At 37.7% G+C, this 18,760-nt stretch overlaps 4 protein-coding genes and 1 non-coding gene across 9 annotated transcripts in view; 2 read left to right on the top strand and 3 right to left on the bottom strand.

The window, feature by feature from the left end:
* LOC136424148 (dyslexia-associated protein KIAA0319-like protein) overlaps positions 1-936 on the top strand; it is a 45,299-nt gene extending 44,363 nt beyond the window's left edge. For 2 of the 4 annotated variants that reach the window (XM_066412620.1, XM_066412619.1), the window contains exon 25: positions 404-936. In XM_066412620.1, coding sequence (XP_066268717.1) covers positions 404-546 — 143 coding nt within the window. In that variant the 3' untranslated portion in view covers positions 547-936. The remainder of the gene's footprint in view (positions 1-403) is intronic. The other 2 variants (XM_066412622.1, XM_066412621.1) reach the window with 2 other exon arrangements.
* A 3,951-nt stretch (positions 937-4,887) lies between these two features.
* Positions 4,888-12,695, bottom strand: LOC136424193 (centromere protein O-like). The gene is made up of 7 exons (XM_066412704.1): positions 12,606-12,695; positions 11,866-12,095; positions 10,326-10,464; positions 9,669-9,784; positions 8,286-8,432; positions 7,540-7,693; positions 4,888-5,244 (listed from the first exon to the last, which is right to left on the bottom strand). The coding sequence occupies exons 1-7, from the start codon at positions 12,622-12,624 to the stop codon at positions 5,132-5,134; spliced, it is 918 nt and encodes a 305-aa protein (XP_066268801.1). The 5' UTR covers positions 12,625-12,695; the 3' UTR covers positions 4,888-5,131.
* Positions 12,696-12,974: 279 nt separating this feature from the next.
* On the top strand, positions 12,975-14,024 carry LOC136423912 (putative peptidyl-tRNA hydrolase PTRHD1). 2 transcript variants are annotated; one of them, XM_066412304.1, is made up of 2 exons: positions 12,975-13,172; positions 13,767-14,024. In XM_066412304.1, exons 1-2 carry the CDS (start codon positions 12,984-12,986, stop codon positions 13,935-13,937), a joined length of 360 nt encoding a protein of 119 aa, XP_066268401.1. In that variant the 5' UTR covers positions 12,975-12,983; the 3' UTR covers positions 13,938-14,024. The 2 variants fall into 2 exon arrangements, 1 of the variants encoding a protein (XP_066268401.1); XR_010753810.1 differs by lacking the exon at positions 12,975-13,172 and adding an exon at positions 13,240-13,364 and having other exon boundaries at positions 13,767-13,878.
* Positions 14,025-14,601: 577 nt separating this feature from the next.
* On the bottom strand, positions 14,602-17,166 carry LOC136423914 (protein PET100 homolog, mitochondrial-like). Its single transcript, XM_066412305.1, has 3 exons — positions 17,049-17,166; positions 16,799-16,872; positions 14,602-16,145 (listed from the first exon to the last, which is right to left on the bottom strand). Exons 2-3 carry the CDS (start codon positions 16,825-16,827, stop codon positions 15,926-15,928), a joined length of 249 nt encoding a protein of 82 aa, XP_066268402.1. The 5' UTR covers positions 16,828-16,872; positions 17,049-17,166; the 3' UTR covers positions 14,602-15,925.
* Positions 17,167-17,533: 367 nt separating this feature from the next.
* Positions 17,534-17,621, bottom strand: Trnay-gua (transfer RNA tyrosine (anticodon GUA)). The gene is given in 2 exon segments: positions 17,534-17,569; positions 17,585-17,621. It is a non-coding gene; the product is annotated as a tRNA-Tyr (tRNA).
* Positions 17,622-18,760: the final 1,139 nt, after the last annotated feature.

The following is an 18,760-nucleotide window of genomic DNA, read 5'->3' as shown; positions in this document are numbered from 1 at the left end:
AATTATCAAAAATCTCTCCCCAAATTTTTAGTATCAAATGGTTTGAGCATTTAGAGAAGTCAATAGCAAAGCATGTGCAAAGTCATGCAAAGTCAAGATCATTCCGGATTAGGCCACACCAATTTAATTTCTTAGTTAACAGATTTTTTTTAAATTTTAGCAAAAAAAAAATCATGAAAACAGAAGGCTGGGGTGAAAACTTGCACCTGACCCTGTTCACTCCCTGAAATTTTGTGCACCAAAGTACAAACTTTCCTCTGAGATTCTGTTTTCCTGTTAATTTTCCAATCTAGCATTTTTTTTAAATACCGTTAACCAAAAAATTTAAATAGTGTGGCCTTATTCAAATGTAATTAGGATATTTCCAAACCGACTGATTGAATTCATTATCTTTCCTTTTCAGGCCAAAAGCAAAACAACAGCTTGGTGATGTCCGAGTCGGACGACCTACTAAGCGACGAGGAGACCACGCTTTTCGAAAACAAGAAAAAGCCGAACGGGACAACGAGAAACGGCCTCATAACTTCTACGCTACCCAAGCTATGATGCGCTAAAGACAGCACGTCATGCCAACTTTATGCTTCAATGTGCTCAGGGGTTGGGATGGGTGTTAAGAGCAAAAAATGATGTTAGGTTTCAAACATTGAATTTATGGTAAGAAAAGGGAATTCCTACTTTGTACATTTAGAAAAATATGTATATTATGCGGGATTTGATTTTCTAGGATCCTTGCTTGCATTTCTCTAAAATGTGCAATGGGTTTGGGGTTAAGAATATAGATTTAGAGTGTATGAAGGTCTTTAGTGGAAGAGAGCTTAATGGTAGCGTGTGAATAGGGCTTCCTAATGGTTTTGCTGTTATTTGTTTCGTATAGTTTTAGACGAGAAGACATGGTGAGATCCTGAACTAAAGTATAAATATCGAAGGTTACAGTACAGTACATATTTATTTATGAGCGAGGTTAAGGCTTTTTCTTTTTCAGGAAAACGCCAGGTATGTCTATGAAATGAAGTTGTAAATCAAAATCCCCGCAAAATAAAAAAAAGGATAAGCCTCATTTGCACAGCTTTTAGGAGCTACGATGATACTAATTATTGGAAATCTATAAATTTGCTAGAAATATTAAATTTGTTAAAAGCTGCTCGGATTGGAATTGATATCAAGAAAACCTCGTAACAGATAATCACAAAATTTGTTTTTTTATTGGCTCTCCACTGGTTTATCCACTCCCACACTAAAACAATGAATCAACCTAAAATGCTGATTTAGCCAAATTGAAAACCCACCGCTCTAAATTAAAAAACATTTAGATTTCTATTAGAAACTGCAAGATAATCAATGCAATTTCTTGATCTGAAAGTGACAGACCAAAATGAAATTATAATCAAATTGTTTTAATAGTCTGTGACTTTTCCCTCTGAAAACTTATTTAAAGATGGAACTCACTAAGTCTGTAGAGTGATATGCAAATGACTGACAACTTGTTTTAAGCTGCTATAAAATATAATTGGCTGGACAATTATTTATGCTTTAATCTGGCAGAAGTCTTCATTATGATATCATAAGTAGCTACATTTATTCTCAACTTTATTTAGTATTTTGAGGATTGTACAAATTTTGTCTTCTGTAAAAAATAATGAATTCTTCTGCAAGGGTCTTCTGAACTTGTTATACTGTAGAAAGTACTTTATTTCTCCTTTTGCTTGAAATGGTGATATGTTTTGTATCACTTGTCCATAATCCAGTGTGAGTTACCCATAATACCTGAGAACATTACCCATAATGCCTTGCAGTTTTCCAACAGCCTCTTTTGGATGTTTACGTTCATATGTCTTTCCTGTACTTGTGCATAACAATTATACGCACACCTTTTGAAAATGTTTTTCATCAACTTTTACATGTTAATTGGTTCGCAGTCTTGATTTTAGGTGCTTGCAACGTCCCACCTCTTTTCGTAGTAATGATTACTAACTGAATTAGAATCTAAGCCAATCAGCTACACCAATTGAATTAGAATCTAAGCCAATCAGCTCAACCAATCATAATGATGAGTAAGGAAAGTCTGAAAAGAGTGGAAAATCAACACTTTTGTCTATAGTGCTATGCAGGGTCTATAGGAAAATTGTATATATTAGATTCTTGAAAACAATTCGATATTACATGTAAGTGACTATCAACGGTGTAATAGTGATATGCATTTTCTGTATTTTTCGGCATCAAAGTTTATCAAACATCTGTATACTTTCCATCTGTACATGTACATTGTATGTTCTAAGGTTACTCTAAAATTAGTCTTGAACTAGTGTCTATTTGCAATGTGTCTTTAGAAATTGTACATAATATGTGGGGTTTTGAGGGGGTTCTATCGATGCTGCTACTTGTCTATTTATATCTCTACAGTTGCCATGGTTTCTATCAGCTGTAACTACACAATATTCCTACAAATATGTACAAATATGAGACTGGTGTTTGTACTACGTGAACTGGCTAAAATTGATGTACAGTGAACTAGAATTGCTGGACTACTGTTAAGGATATGCAGTTGGGAAACGATCAGCTAATTTGCTACGGCATTTTTGTAAGACTTAGTATATAAGCCATTTCACGATTTAAACTATGTGTGCGCAATGTAACGTATTAGCCCCTGAGACTTAAAGGCAGGCTAAACTTACAGTAAAGCATACTGCAGTATGATAAATATACCACTACGACCAGTTCTGACTTGTTTTACAGCATTTGAAATTCGCGGTGTGGTGATGTAATACTGGCGATGTCCAAAGACCTTTGACCTTTGTGACGTCAGATTCCGAGTCGGAGGAATGGCCTCTGGAGTAATTCCTATGGTGCAGGTGTGGAATCTGACGTCACAAAGGTCAAAGGTCTTTGGACATCGCCAGTATTTCATCACCACACCGCGAATACATACGAAATTAAGTTTAGCCTGCCTTTAAAACACGTCCGTACATAGTTTCAGGCAGGGTCTAGATAAGGACTGTTTACAAGTCAGGGGCCTTCACCTTTGACCTTGTGCATGAGCAGTTCAAACCGTGAAACAGCTTATAATCATTATCCGCCATGCTGGATTGCTAAACACAAAATTTGCCAGGTGAATTTGAATTCATTTAAATCTAATTACAGAACATGCAAATTAATGGGCCTGATTCTTGGGGGTTCATCACACTAGCTTGTTAACTGTGATGTCATAATTGGAAATACATAAAGGCCTCCGTCGCTCAGTATTGACCCTGGTAAAATCCTAATTCACGACAGCCCTACAGCATCGACTATGGCTAAACAGCCCTGTTGGAAATACAGCACTGTCAATAATGCTTAAGTCGTTAAAAAACAACTTTTTCTTAGCCAAGCAAAAAGACATGAAAAGTGTCTTCGTTTGACACATGCCAACTTTCCTAACATGTACTAGACTTTCTAGAAAACTTTCCCACCATTTCTTAAGAAACAACCAAAGCTTTAAAAGCTGTCTTCAGTTAAAGTTTATCATGGGAATATGCTATGGGTTGGTTTGCAAGATTATTTGGTATTGAATATATACATGTAGTAGAGAAGGGATGTGTACATGTATAGAGATCTCTAGTGAGAAAACTCTGGTGCAATATTATTCTGATGCAATCTTTATGATGTGTAGATATTACTACATGTATGTTACTGCTAGCTATAGGATAGAGTTTTATTCCTTCCTATTTGTACAAATGTTATGATTAAAATTTAGAATTATGGTAAGATATTTGGTTTTCTTATATTAAACATGTGGAGGAAATAGGGTCATCTTTTGGATGTGTACATAATATTATGGGCTTGCTTAATTGGTTAAATAACCACCAAATAAACCACTGAGTGAGCGAAGCGCTTTATTCAATGAACATGATGTACACTACATGTAAGGCTAAGGCTACACCATATTGTTCCAAGGTTGCAGTTCCAGCCACAATATTATAAAGAATATGATTATGAATTTTTTTTTTACTTCCATAATGCATATTTTCAAAAGGAGAAATGGTTATATGCTATTTGGAAGGTGTTAAATGTGGAGAGAGCATGATTAGAAGAAAGCAACGTCTGGTTCAATATTCCTTTAAAAATTGCAAAAATATTATGAGTTGCATACAATGGGAAATAATGAGTTAATTGTTTTGTAGAGAGCTGCACATTAATGGATTGTACAGTAAAACTGTTGTAGTTTTGATGGCAATAACATATCTATGTTAAGGCTCTCTTAAATGCTCTTGCCATTGGTTTGTTTCTATGTAGGTGAGAATGATTCAGTTTAAATGTTATGTTCTCATTACAAACTTTTGTTTTAATATTCAGAAAATATATGCATATCTTGGAAGGCCGGCATTAGTATTAAGTTTGTTTTTTCTTTGGAGAAGTTGAGAAATAAAAGCTATGGTGAAATAATTTGTATCTCAGAGTCTGTGGTTTCAAAGTGGCCACATAATTATATATAAGATACAACTCTTAGATATCAATCATAATCAAACAAAAGTACAGACAGAGAGAGGATGAGATATGAATGAACTTTATTGACAAGACTTTATAATGTCTGAAGTCCTTAAACCTTCATTGAATAACAACAAAATAAAATTGGTGATTTTATGTTAGGAAGGACACTACAAATTTGGATATCCCTAAAGTCTTTAATACACTTACACCAAGTACATATTATCGGTATTAGATGCATTTACAATGTAGAAATCAGATATACTTGCACAACTCCAATTTTATTTCATTCTAATATATCTATTTTTGTATATCAAGCCCTATTGAATCATGATCCTTGTAATACTACATGTATGAAGTCTAGATCTGTATAATCCAACACGGTAGGCATCCTTCCATCTTTTCAGATGATGGTAGCACTCTGGATAATCCAACAATTACAGTTGAAATATAAAATACCTACAAATGGCTTCAAAAACGGAGCCCTTTGAATGGCAAACTTTCAATTATTAGACTGCAGTGTTTCAATGATTTTCTCACCTTATATTGTTCAACGTTGTTGAAAAGAATTTTTAAAATCTTGCATAATAATGTTTCGGGAGGGTCTTGCTCTTTGATTTTGAAGAATTCTTCATACTTGTCCACACTGAAATGCGGACTGTTATCCAGCTCACAAACTGCTGTTCAGATAAGTGGCTATGTCTGTTAAAGCTTCAGGAAGAGATTTGGTGAGAAAAGCCTCCTTTATCCTGCCTGTTGTCTCCTCTGCAGCCTGGTCATCATCTGTAGTGTGCAGAAGGAAACATAAATACAAACATGTATACATTGTAAACAAGAGCTTTTCAAAAAAGCTGGCGTTTTGGCTACGTTTATGAGTGTGAATTGTCTTTTCCCTTTACTTGAAGTAAAATCTGCCAGAGAAAGTCACTCAAGGGCTGTTCAGTCTATAAGAAAAATTGTCATTTTGGGAAATGAGTACTGTTTTAATAGAGAAAGGCAGATTGGGGAAAGCAATTTTGAAGTTACGTCACTTAACTTAAGTGCTTTTGAAAAAGCTGGTCTTGGCCTACAACTTGTACTTATTTGTGAAATGTACAATAGGCTCATTATAAAAGCTATCAATGTAATTATGTACATGGCACGCAATAAAACATAAAATTTGAAAAAGCACCATTGAATCATCAGCACTATGGTAATTAAGTGAAATAGAAGTTCATAACAGCTAAGGTTCTATCTAACATGACTACCAAATGTCAAACAAATCAACAGCTACCTCATCCGTATTATTCTGGTTTCCGCATTTACAACATTTCTTCCTCATTTTCCTGGGTAATTTTGCTAAAATTCATGAAAATTCCCATAGTTTTGTGCCGAGCGGCGCCACTTTCCACGTCCGTGTTGTCTGAATGAAGTCGATACTGAACAATGGAGCATTTGCTACTGTAACAAAGGATCGCTGTTTTGCAAACAACATCAAGAGCCTCTGTTTACATCGGGGATAGAAGTTTAGTGGCGAGTGTTTTGCAAGAATCATCTTACCGCGCATAGGAGCCGCTGCACGGTATTTTCCATTACAATGAACAGAAAAATTCGACTGCCGGGTTTGGAATCTATGAAGTCCTGTTCATAAGACAAAGGCCTTGTATATATTAAATGAATATTTAAAAATAACAAATATAAAATATTTCTTTATTCATTAATGAAAAAAATGAAAAAATGATATTCATAAATATGATATTGATAGATTAATATAATATCAATATATTTTTTGATATTCAATATCTAAAAAGAAAAAAAAATCCATGCACGGACACGAACCCGGATCTTCTAGGTCCGAAGTGCTTCGCGTTGCCAGATGGGCTAAGCTGCGGTACGTAACCCGTCTCTCTGTACGTAATGCTATAACCTCACTATATGGTATCATTTATGTCGATTTTTGGTCGTTTTCTTGACGAAATCATTTTTTTTCTTCTGCAATCTTGTGGAATAGATGTAATATGGTCATTTTTCAGGATATCAAAGTCCGAAACCACAATGCAATGATATTTCCGAACAGTTGTAGCAGTTACATGCGGTCGCCCTCCTGTGTGTCATGCAAATCTAGCCTGCCTGCCTTTTCGTGCTCCCTTGCCATATAAGGCAACGGCTATACAAGGATTTGGGAACGTATTGCCATATAAGGTCTTCTGGTGTGCGACACAGTGTTGAACCAAACAGCATGCCTGCAGCATGCATCGAAGCATCCTGCATGCGCTATGCATGCATCGAAGGTAAAAGCCAGGACATTGCGTTCCGGCGCGAAGGCGCCGAAACGCAAAAAAAAAGGTAACACAGTCATTCTCAATTGAGGTGAAGCATGATGCTTTTTCAAGCAGCTAGTACCAGTGGTGCTAGTGCAAAGCGGCCTCACCACGGCCAAGCTCACCAGGTCACCCCTACTCTTCTCGATAAGTCTGTTGGGTTCTTTTACGTGCAGAGGTTTGACACAGGGACATGTATCTGTAGGTAAAGTCCCAGTTACACATAGCCGAACATGGTCCCCGTCCACCAACAGTCTGATCAGTTTTAGATTAAGAGTCAAATTTGACTCCTAAACACACCCTGACCATACTACTGACTTACTCCAAGCCGTCAGCCAAGCCATTCCAGACCTCACGTCATTTCTTCACAATTGAGTTGTAGATCTAGATGCTTCATACATGGTATCAAGAGAAGTAAACAGAGCTGTAAATTTGGATATTTTTTTGCAGGGCAGTAGAAGCTTAAGGGGAGATGAGGTTTTTGTGGTGCTTTAAATTCAATTCTGTAGTACAGTTTTAGTAGTATGATACAGTTTGAAAATGCAAACTCAAGGTGTCATGAATTTTCATTGGAGAGGTCACAGCAAAAATAAAACAACCACAAACATTTCAGTACTGCTATACACCATACGTTTGTGATTTTCAATGGCCATCTAGTTTAAAGCTATGTATTTATTATTAATATTAGTTAAAACTTTAAAGCTAACTTGTACCCAAACTAAAGATTTAGTAACTTAATAATATTAATAAGCATGTACAAATGTATGTAGTGAGTTACCCTGTATTTCCACAGTGGTAGGTCGTGTGTTCAGCCCACCCTTGTAGACCAGTGTGGTGTTGAACTGCTGCCGCTGTGCTGTCAGAGTCAGTTTCAGGAAGTCAAACCCTGCGCTGGCCTCTACTTCTGTCTGTAACAGGTCTGGATGGGCCATCTATGATACAGAAAATGAATAATAAATTAGAAATGGATTTCAAAACAGTTTTACATATATTATACATATATTACCTGCCATACTAAAGTCCTGGGTTCCAATCCCCTGACTGATGTTATGCCCTTGAGAAAGGCACAATGAGACTTTCCTCATTCCACCAAAGGTGTAAAAATGGGTACCTAACTTCGGTTGAGGAAGTAAAAAGCAGTGGAAGGAGAGGGTAGGGTCCTTTCCAGCAACCCTTTACAGTAGCGTGCATGCCAGGTTAGCAACACAGCTGGGATTCAAACTCACGACTTGTTGTCCAGAGGCAGGGCCGCTAACCACTAGACTGGACATTCTCAAAATGTGTGATTATTTCATACACATTACATGGTATCTTTATTCTGAGATAATTGGACAAAAATAAGGAAATATTACTGGGGACCTGTCTTCATAGAAAAATCAGCATTGCAAAATTAAGCAAGCACAGAAAGAGAATATGGCCATGGTAAACCAGATATTCTAAGGATGAGACTCTTACCGGGACTCTCCTAACCCTTAATCTATAGCTAGAAGCATAAGTGCTGACAACAGCACACTACAAACTGACCTTAGCCTGTTCGAGCTGCTCTCTCCTGGACACGTAAGCGTTCAGGTGGTCTCCAACCGCCCAGAGAAACCGCTTCAGGTCAGCGTTCAGGTGGGCGGAGCTTAGCTCCTCCAGAGGTAAAATGGTGGGGAGGGTGTGCTGGTCTATCTGTGGATGTACATGTAAACTAGAGTTAAGTATTTGTGCTACATATACACTTTAGGTTTGCTATGTTAGTTTAGCGATTACAGGGTCTTTTTACAGATATGAATTGGTATTGAATTTTTCTTTTTATTTGAGTTGAATGTGTGATAGTTGTGTGCAGATTTGTTAAAAAAGAGAGAATGCTATGATTTTTTCTCAAAACATCTGCTTGGAAACTAGCAAGAACAAACACCACTCCTTCAAAATGGTCACGCCCAACATTAGCGACCAAAAAAACATCCCTCCCGATAAAATGGTAACATCCAACATGATGACCCTGTGACGTCACAATTCAAGATGGCAGCCACCACACATGCCAACGGATCTAACAAAGGTTTTGCTGCGCAAATCTGTAATATATATATTTCTGATTCATTCTAGTATGATTTGTAAATGTCAAGATAACTACTGATAATACTACTAGTAGTTTTAGGCACTTAATCTTAAATAGTTTTAGCATTATATAGCAGTATTTAGCAATAATTACTTTAAAAGCTGCGAAAGATTCTAATGGTAATACAACATGTTATCTTAACACACACACACATGCCACTACATATGTACAGCACATATAAACACAGTTTTAGTTTTACACATGATTGTAGATACATGTATGCATACACAGTGGAATGTGAGCACACACACACATGCACACACACATTCATGTACATGCGCGGTGGCGCAGTGGCAGGGTGTTTGGCCCCAGAACCAGGAGGTACCGGGTTCGAATCCGGGGTTCCCTGATTTGTCCCGTTGACGTTGTGCCCTTGGGAAAGGCACTTTATACAGCTTTCCTCACTTCACTCAGGTGAAATTGAGTACCTAACTTCGGTTAGGGACGTCCCTCGGATAGGATGTTATATAAAATGGAGGTCCCGTGTTTGAGGAGAGCCACACCTCGAGCACGTTAAACTTAAAGAACCCACCACACTAATCGAAAAGAGTAGGGGTCCTTCCCGATGTGAGTGGATCATATAAATCTGTCCGGATATGCAGCTTGTACTCTTCAGTACAAACCTTGAGGTGGTTTACCGGGTATGCAATACAAACAAAAAACATAACATATTGTACATTAACACACATATGCACCCAAAAACATACACTTATATAAAAGATGTCACAAATCTACACCGCTGCACACACACACACACATTAAATCATATAATTTGTCCAACAGAGGTATTTTGAACGATGTCTCACCTTTAAGCTGTTAGAAATGTTGATGTGTGCCTGGTATGTCTCCCTGTACTGTCCAGAGTAGAATGTCCCCCATGTCACACTAACACAGGACTCAGACACACGGGCCATACTGATACCTGCAGACAAGGAACAGTTAAAATTATGTCTTCTGATTTTATTTGAAACACAATCTGATATTGATATCAAAGGAAAGAAACATGGCTCCAGTTTCATTATCTTTAAAGCTGAAAGGTTTTTCTAAGAGAATTTCTTTTTTAGCATTATAGATAGTATTCTGACTATTATATCACAAAGGCAAAAATATATGTAAGTTCACCATACAGTTATGCGGTATCGACTCCATTCACAAGTTTTCACAGACAATGCCGATGGTAAAAGTGACGCAGCTCGCCACAAAAATATGCAAATTTTCATGACTTTTAGCAAAATATCCCAGGAAAATAGGGAAGAAATATGGTAAATGTGGAAAGCAGTATATCGGATATGCGCTAGCTGTTAAACAATTGAGTGCATCTTGTTTAGCATTCTTGACATAAACTTTGAAATCGGTGCCTCTGTCTTGACTTGTCAATCTCTATTTGTAAGAAGACCACATGTCTAAGACGACCAGATTCTATCGGTCCCCTGGGTGGTCTTCTTAGACAAGTTTGACTATACCTGCAAAACTGTAAGCCTTCTTTAGCTCCTCTGCTTTCCTCTGTTTAATGTAGTCAGTAGCTCTCCTCACACAGGCTCTGTCAGCTTCAGTCTTCACTTTGAACCTCCGCAACTTTTTATTCTCAAGGCTCCCAAATACCTGGAAAACAAAATCAATGCAACTTATAATTGATTTCATAATAGCAATTTCATTATATCAAGAGGTACTGTCATTATTATGTATGGATACAGCCATACAATTGGTATTACTTTAATAATTACTTAGTACCATTAATATTTTCAATATGCATTGCCCAAAATAGCTATTTGTAAGCTACAGGGTGCGAAATACCTGGTTGCACGTTGCACAGTGCAACAAGATTTCGGTTGGTGCAAGTTAATTCCAAACCCAGGTAGCGCAGTGTGCAACCTTATATTTTGAGCCAAAGATCTCAATCGGAGCCCTGGAAGCTCACAAAACACAGTGTCACTCTCATAAAATTCGGTAAATCTTCAATTGAAATAAAGAAATCAACACTTTTTCGTTTTCAACCATCCAAAACCCTTCATAGATTGTGGAATTTGAGCTGAAAAAGACAAAAACACACTGCCCTTGGCTAAAAAAGATGTTGTTAGGTCAATGGGAACAAAATACTATCTAGTTTGTATTTTGAAATATTAGTAGTATTATACGCTACATACAAGCTTAATTTGAAGAAATCTGTGAATTTTGCTGGAGCAACCTGAAATTTGGATGTGCAACCTATCATTTGCCCTAGGTTGCAACATGGGCAACCTGGCTCAAAAAAGTATTTCGCACCCTGAGCTAAACAGAAAAAGGCATATGCTTACATGTCATTTTGTTACTTACATCATTGAATTCTTTACCTAAAAATTTAGTATAATTACCAACAAAGTCGGAGGTAGGTTAGGGGGAGGGGGACAGTGTTAGGGGGGCATCTGCAACTGCAATGGTAGTACAGCGCAGTTTTCTGTATTTTCGGACAGCTAAGAACTCCTGTAGCATGTCATATCTGTCTATTTTGCCTAATATTTATACTACTTTTCCAGCAACCCATAGAGCCTGCAGCTGGTAGAGGTTAGGAGCGATCCTAGGATGGATACCAGGCTACACTTACTTCCGAAAATAATTTCATCAGGTTGGTAGAACATAGGATATTAGAGTTTTCTTTTTACACAACCAGGAATCTCACCTGCTGACATTTCGGTGTCTATCAGACACCTTCTTCAGAGCTTCTAACTGGAGTACTGCTTCTCACCGCTATAAGTAGCCGATTAAGGTGGCGCTTTTGCGGCGAGAAAGGTGTCTGGCACTGACACCGAAATGTCTGCAGGTAAGAAGTTAGCCTCCAAGCAGGCCAAATGGATTGCAAAGACCGTATCCAACTGGAAGAAGGAGCTTGTATAGCAATTGGGTTGCCAAACGCACTTCTTCTGCCAGTTTGATACGGTCTTCGCAACCTATAGATCTGCTTGGAGATTAAGAAGTGACTGGCTGTGTAAAAAGAAAACTCCAATATCCTAGGCTACTCTTTCCTACCTGTTTTGGTCCAGTGCAAAGTTTCTGTTTCAGCTGTTTTTTCTTCTCCTGAAGATTTTGTATCATCGTTTCCATTTCGGTGGTGGCATCGTCGTCGCTTGTCCTCTGTCCTTCGGCTTTCTGTCCCTGACCTTGACCTTCCCCTGGGTGACCTTGAGGGCTGTCGTTGCCATGGTAACTGGTGAGCTTTGTTGCCTTTGCGTCCAGCTGTTGGAGGAACTCCAGCATTCCTGTATGGAAATTCAGACGCAATTATGAAAATATGAAAAAAATGAAAATACGAAAATTTGAAAATATGAAAAAAAATGAAAAGAATATGAAAATATGAAAAAAATTAAAATTTGAACAAAAAATGAAAATATGGCTCTCATGTTTTTTTCTTGCACGTGACGTAACAGCCAGGCGTCTTTGATGACATTTAATAGATTAATATATCATCATACTTATAACGTAGTAACCTGACGATAGATTCATAAATAAAATCTTATGATAATTGAATATATTTCTCAACAACTTGCTATTCTACATAATATACGACGAAGAGAACAGTAAATAACTAAAAAAAGCAACGACTTTCAAACATATTAAATGTAGGAACAACAATATTTTCAAGTATGCACGATTTGCTCCCGCTTTTGGCACGTAATATGATGATGCTGTTGCTTGCCCCCCTCCCAAAAATCCTAAACAAGTAAAACGTTGCAATTTTTATAAATTATGCACAACAAGCAACACTTTACCTCCTTTCTCTGGCCTCATGGTTCACAGAATTCCTTCTCAACAACAGGATAAAGAGCTGTCTGACGTTGAGTCGCTCTTTTTGAATCAAAATTATTCCACAAACGTCAGGCAAACTCGCCTGGCCAAGTATTCAGTTTTCAGACTTGGCGCCTTTCAAATTCCTGGAATACTACACGTAGATATGGGGGGAAATATTACATTTATCGCTAAGATTAAAGATCCTCCGTGATAATTCAATTTTGATAAGTATCCAAATAAATATATATGATTCATTATTTTAGTTTTTGAATATTCTATATACCAAAATTATCTTACACAAAAGAATACAGAAATCGAATAAATATCTGAAACCCTGTTATAGATTGGTATATTCCAAGATGGCTGTCCCTCTAGTGCAGTACGTGGTAGTGAGAGCAGATCTTCTCCGCGCGCTGAAATGGCCGACTGGAGCCGTCATGGCGCAGGCCTGTCATGCCTGTACCGCTGTACTACACGTCTACAGGGACGACAACAACACACGGGAATATCTGTCCAGTTTAGACAGTATGCACAAGGTGGTCCTGGAGGTAGGTTAGAGGGGAGGGGGGCAGTGTTAGGTGGGAGGGGGCAGTGTTAGGGGGGAGGGGGGCAGTGTTAGGGGGGAGGGGGGCAGTAAGGCCTGTCACGCCTGTACCGCCGTACTACACGTCTACAGGGACGACAACAACACACGGGAATATCTGTCTAGTTTAGACAGTATGCACAAGGTGGTTCTGGAGGTAGGTTAGGGGGGAGGGGGGCAGTGATAGCCTTATCACCAAGCAGATATAAAGATCCGGCTCATTCTCCCTGTTTTATGCCTTTTTTTTTCAACATTAACACTCCTTATTTATTATTCTAATTTTTAAAACTAGAATACTATAAATGAAAAAAGTACAAAATTATGCTAAAATTATGTTGCAAATACAGGCATAAAACACTGACAATAAGCCTGACCCTTACATCTACTTGGAGATTAGTGATAGCCCTGGACTGCACCTTTTTTACCCATTGGTTCTTAGCTCCCTTGTTACTGTTTTAAGAGAAAGCCCAGTGGATACAGATGGATATTTGAAACCTGAAAGCTCCCTGTTGCAATGCCTGTTACTGATCCTATGTTTTTGTTTTGTTTGTTTTTACAGGCCAAAGATGAGGAGAGTTTGTGCATGTTAGCAGAGCAGCTCCAACAGAACAATGTGGATCACAAGTTGTGGGTAGAACAGCCCGAGAACACTGCCACATGTCTGGCTGTCAAACCTTACCCCAAGTCTGAGGTCCAAAAACACTTCAAGAACTTCAAACTATTTAAATGATGAAAGGAACACTTCAAGAAACTTTAAATTCCTGAAAGATACCAGAAACAGTGTCTTCTGGAACTTCAAAAGTCTTCAAATGATGCAAGAAACTGCAAAGTCTTGAAATGATAGAAGGAACTTTTCAAGAACTTTAGTGTCTTGAAATAGTAGAAGAAACACTTCAAGAACTGAAAAGTCTTGAAATGATACAAGAAAAATTTCAAGAACTTTAAAGTCTTGAAATGATAGAAATTAGAAGAAACTTTTCAAGAACTTTAAAGTCTTGAAATGCTACAAGAAACACTTCAAGAATGTTAAACTTTTTAAATGATAGTAGCAACACTTCATGAACTTTAAAGTCTTCAACTGATGCAAGAAACACTTCAAGAGATTAAACTGATGCTAAAACCATCTCGTGTAACTTTATGTTCAACTTCAAGATACTTGACAAGTAATGGGTAACATGCTAAAATCAAAACCTTTGTGCCAACATGTGTCTAACTGAATGTCTCAGTTGCTTTGCTCAGCATCTTAATGGGAATGGTATTAATTTAAAAATCAGGACAACGACTAAGTGATGCCATAATTTGTGAACTGTGCAATTTTTCACAATTCTAATGACCTCTATGATGTTATAGCATCTTACTGACAGGTGCATTAATAAAAGGCACACACTGTGTAATAAAAGAGTCATAAGTGTATGTTTATTCTGTCGTGTTTTACCATGTTGCGAATGTATATGTGTGGTGTAATCATGCTAACATACCATGTTTAAGATCTAACAGGTAGATAAGAAGTTGCATTTTCAACTGACATGTGGTATTGGTGGATTTCAAGAAGGTCCTAGGGTATTTTTAGCTGCCTACAGTGGCATACATTCACAAGAAGACTTTAGTGATGTTTTTTGGCAGTAATTGAAAAGCGTCAATTAAAAAGGCAGCTTTGTGTTTCCCTGTTAGGTCTGAATAGACGGAAAGTAAAAGATTTGATTAGACCAAGATTTGATTAGACCACACTTCACAATATGGGCGTTATAGTACATGTAAGGTTACAAAAGGACGCATGCCACCCTGCATAGCTGTAACAGAGTACACAAACTTAAAAAGCACAACAACAGAATTTAGTTTCAAAATGTATGGGCTGTCTTCATGTCTACGTTTTCACAAGAAAATGAAATCAACTTTACTTTTGTCAAATTAATGTACTGCTAAAAGATACATGTGTTCATCTATTACCTCTTGTTCACAATATTCATGTCATACATTAGAGATGAAAGAAAACTTCATTTATGCCTGGACATTGTTTATTGTACAAAAACAAAATTCAATGATTTTTGATGTAATATTATTTTTTTCTGCCTACGACAAGCCGCAAGAGTTTCATTTTTACAGCTGTTCTTAGAGTAACAGTTATTTTAAAATACTTAAGATGGGTCAGCAGGTGGAACCCATGCTAGCACTTTAATTTGATTACAAACAATGAACCAATCCTGGCTGTCCATCGTAATTAGCAGTTCAACCAATGATAGCATGGCAATTATTGGCTCGACAAATGACAGAGGGGCTGCATGTCTGTCAAATATTTGCATTTTGATGTTTTCATTTCGGAATTTCTATTTTTCGATCAGGGTGGACGGGGCTATGGGATTGGTTCACTGCAGTACAAATACAACATATGTGACTTGTAAACTTACTTTTCTCTATAACTAAATAACTACACCCAACAAGTACAAGAACAAACAATTCTACTATCCGAACAGTTTCACCAAAATGAAGATTCTGACTTTCAAACTACTCTGTCTTGTTTTTCGTTCCCTGTACAGTACTAAAGCAGATCACCTGTGCACAGCACAATAAGTCTGCAGAGAAGGTTGCTGTGAAAACAGAAAACTGAAGTAAATATTTCACAATTTACAGTATATGATGATGAGATTCTTGGCAGTATTCACATCTGTCAAAGTCCCAGTGAAAAACAACATTCCTGAGTACAAAAATGCACAATTTATTTCAGTCTTCATCAACAATGAAGTCCATCTCGTCTTTCCTCAGTCTCTCAGCTTGACGTCTTTTCATTCTTTCTGCAAATTCCTCCACTTCTTTCCGGTACTCAGGGTTGGAGTACATCTTGAGACGGTCCTCTCTTCGCTTGGTCACGTGTTCCTCGAAGTAGTCGGGTTGGTTGAAGTACCAGAAGATTCCGACAGGGAAAAACACGTAAACGGATAACCTAGAACAGTAAAAAAAGAACAATATACACATATTGTATCAAAAATACCACAGCAAAAACTTGAATTAGACAATGTGTAACAGTGGGGTTCAAGCACCATCAATTGACCAGTCTAACAGGTCCAGACATTTTAGCCTAGCGATTAGTGCGCTGTGTTCATGAGCTGGTCTGTGCATCTAAATTTTTAGGTTAGGTGCACCTATTGATTGATTGTGCACCTATTGCGAAAAATGAATTTCGAGCCCTGACAGAGTACAATTGTGATGTAGCTGTCCAGTATGAACATGTTGAAAAGCTGGCATTTGTTAAAAAAGCAGCTTCGCTTTGGTACGAAAATGCCTTTATGTTTGCAGGGATTGAATTTGGGGAGAAAATGGACTGTTCACAGTGGATTTGATCCCATGATCTAAAATTATTCAACGGTCGGGTGGTGGGCAGATTCGCAGTTGTTTCAAGTTTCAGTATTCCAGTAGTTATACCTAGTTGCTGTTATACCAGACTAGACCAACATCAAAACAGTTTATACATGATATCAGAATCTACTACACAGAACACACATAATGTGAAATTTTGTAACATATTTTGAGCTCATACTAAGTATCATTTTCTGCTATTTGAAACAATTTGTAAATATACAGAATGAGATTGCTTACCTGAAAACCTCTAGCCTCCAGTCCCCCATACTTCGTTAGTTTACGTTGACGTCAGATCAGGAAACAGAGAAAACCTTGGGAAACAAAACAAGATTTAGAGAATTATATCTCCCAATACAAAACTATCTAGCGCCCCCCTCCCCACACACAAGAGAGGTGGAAAACTGATATATCTCTACATAGAACTAGATTTACTGGTCACATATGAGACACTGTTTGCTACGTCAAAGTTATATTCATCGCAACATACCTTGAAGCACTCCAGAAGTCTGTGAATGGTGGAAAATACAACAAAACTTGGAAGGTCGCGAGCTCTCATATGCTGGTCGCCATTTTGTATTGTGATGTAACGCCTCCTAACAGCGCCACCTGGCGGATCTTGATATTACGACACCCGGACATATTTCAACGCAAGGCCAAAATGGATAAAAGAATACCATTGCAATCGCTGTGCGCAACAGAATAAACCAGCATACACGACTTTTTTCTGTGGGCTTGAACTTTGAAGATTGTTCAATGGTATTTTGGAACCTAAGTCTAGGTTTCTTTGTTTATGGAAAACTTCATAGAAAGTCAACGTTACAGAAATTCCCATTCCGAAGTTCTAGTTGTCCAGGCGCAGATATAGAAAATTCTGAATGGAACCTCTTGGCGAGAGTAATTGTGTCATGTAACGACCTTGATACTTGCATGAAAGGTGCGTAAAAACAGAAATTTTGAAAAATAAAAAAAAATTCCTTCGAACCGGATTCGAACCAGTGACCTAAGGATTACAACAAGTGTCCGCTACAGTCCTCCGCTCTACCAACTGAGCTATCGAAGGATTCATGCAGAAAGATCAGAAACTAGGGCACCTGTACACTCCTTGCATGGCCCCAGGCCTTAAGGTAAAATTTTCCAATTGGATGCACCATAATCTCTCTAAACTTATGTATAAGCGTTGAAAACAAATGTGTATTTCTACTATATTCCGTAATATATGGCCTTTGATTTGTGTCCTAGTTAATCTTTTACCCAGCCGAATGTTTGGCGAACAAATAGACAAAAGTTTGTCAACTTTCTGGATTGTACTGTGACCCAAGATTTGATTTAGCGTTAGGCCACAGCAAGTAATTTTTATGGATGACATCAGCGCGCTCATTAATTTTCGCCTGATTTCGAAATAAAAAACAAGAAATTTCATTGCCCTCCGACGGCGGTCAACATGCCAAAAATTGTCAAATATATCGTAAACGTTGCCAGTCTAAGGTGTTTCATTGCACATAAATACCCAGTGTAGTTCCTGCCCATGATGGTATGACAAGCTGTTTTCTGCGTTTGTTCTAGTTAATTGAGCTGTATACACATCTTCAAGAAGAGTTTAATGTTGACAGTCTAAGGTGTTTCATTGCATATGAATACTCAGTGTAGTTCCTGCCCATGATGGTATAATAACAAGCTGTTTTCAGCATTTGTTCTAGCAAGGACATTATATAAATAATGGGGGGGGGGGGGGTCTAGTTAATTGAGCTGTATACACAAGGTGTTTCATCGCATATGAATTCCCAGTGTAGTTGCTTCAGATGATGGTGCAACAAGCTCTTTTCTGCATTTGTTGTAGTTAGTCTATTGAGATGTATACACATCTACAAGGACATGTTTACATTAAATCAAGGAGGTTTTAGATTAAATATGAAACCTCATTGGTTGAATACAGGAATAAAAGACCTGTTGGTCATGATATCATATTTCGTTGCCTCAATTCTTGTTTAACAAGACTTATGATCTCAAAATTTGAAAATATAGGAATCTTGTTTTTTTTTCGCCCTATCTCATTAATTTTAGAGTCTGCGGAGGATGTCATCCATAAAATTTACTTGCTGTGGCCTTACTACTGCATGCAAAAAAAAGAAGTGGGAAAAGAGGTTTAGGCTAGCTAGTTATGATTTCATTTATCTAATGTTTTTCTTAGTTTGTTTGTTT

This window comes from Branchiostoma lanceolatum, chromosome 18 (assembly GCF_035083965.1).
Source record: "Branchiostoma lanceolatum isolate klBraLanc5 chromosome 18, klBraLanc5.hap2, whole genome shotgun sequence".
Classification (NCBI taxonomy): Eukaryota; Metazoa; Chordata; class Leptocardii; order Amphioxiformes; family Branchiostomatidae; genus Branchiostoma; species Branchiostoma lanceolatum.
The sequence above is the reverse complement of the archived record's forward strand: the minus strand, read 5'-3'. Positions and strand labels throughout refer to the sequence as shown.

What these genes read in the sequence shown, in the direction of transcription:
- LOC136424193 (XM_066412704.1), bottom strand. An exon ending in ACATTTCTAACAGCTTAAAG is followed by an intron (nt 8,433 to 9,668) that starts GTGAGACATCGT and finishes GTACATCCACAG; the next exon opens with ATAGACCAGCACACCCTCCC. An exon ending in TACCACTGTGGAAATACAGG is followed by an intron (nt 5,245 to 7,539) that starts GTAACTCACTAC and finishes TGCACACTACAG; the next exon opens with ATGATGACCAGGCTGCAGAG.
- LOC136423912 (XM_066412304.1), top strand. Translation starts at nt 12,984, where the DNA reads ATGGCTGTCCCTCTAGTGCAGTACGTGGTAGTGAGAGCAGATCTTCTC. An exon ending in TGCACAAGGTGGTCCTGGAG is followed by an intron (nt 13,173 to 13,766) that starts GTAGGTTAGAGG and finishes TTGTTTTTACAG; the next exon opens with GCCAAAGATGAGGAGAGTTT.
- LOC136423914 (XM_066412305.1), bottom strand. Translation starts at nt 16,827, where the DNA reads ATGGGGGACTGGAGGCTAGAGGTTTTCAG. An exon ending in TGGAGGCTAGAGGTTTTCAG is followed by an intron (nt 16,146 to 16,798) that starts GTAAGCAATCTC and finishes TTACTGTTCTAG; the next exon opens with GTTATCCGTTTACGTGTTTT.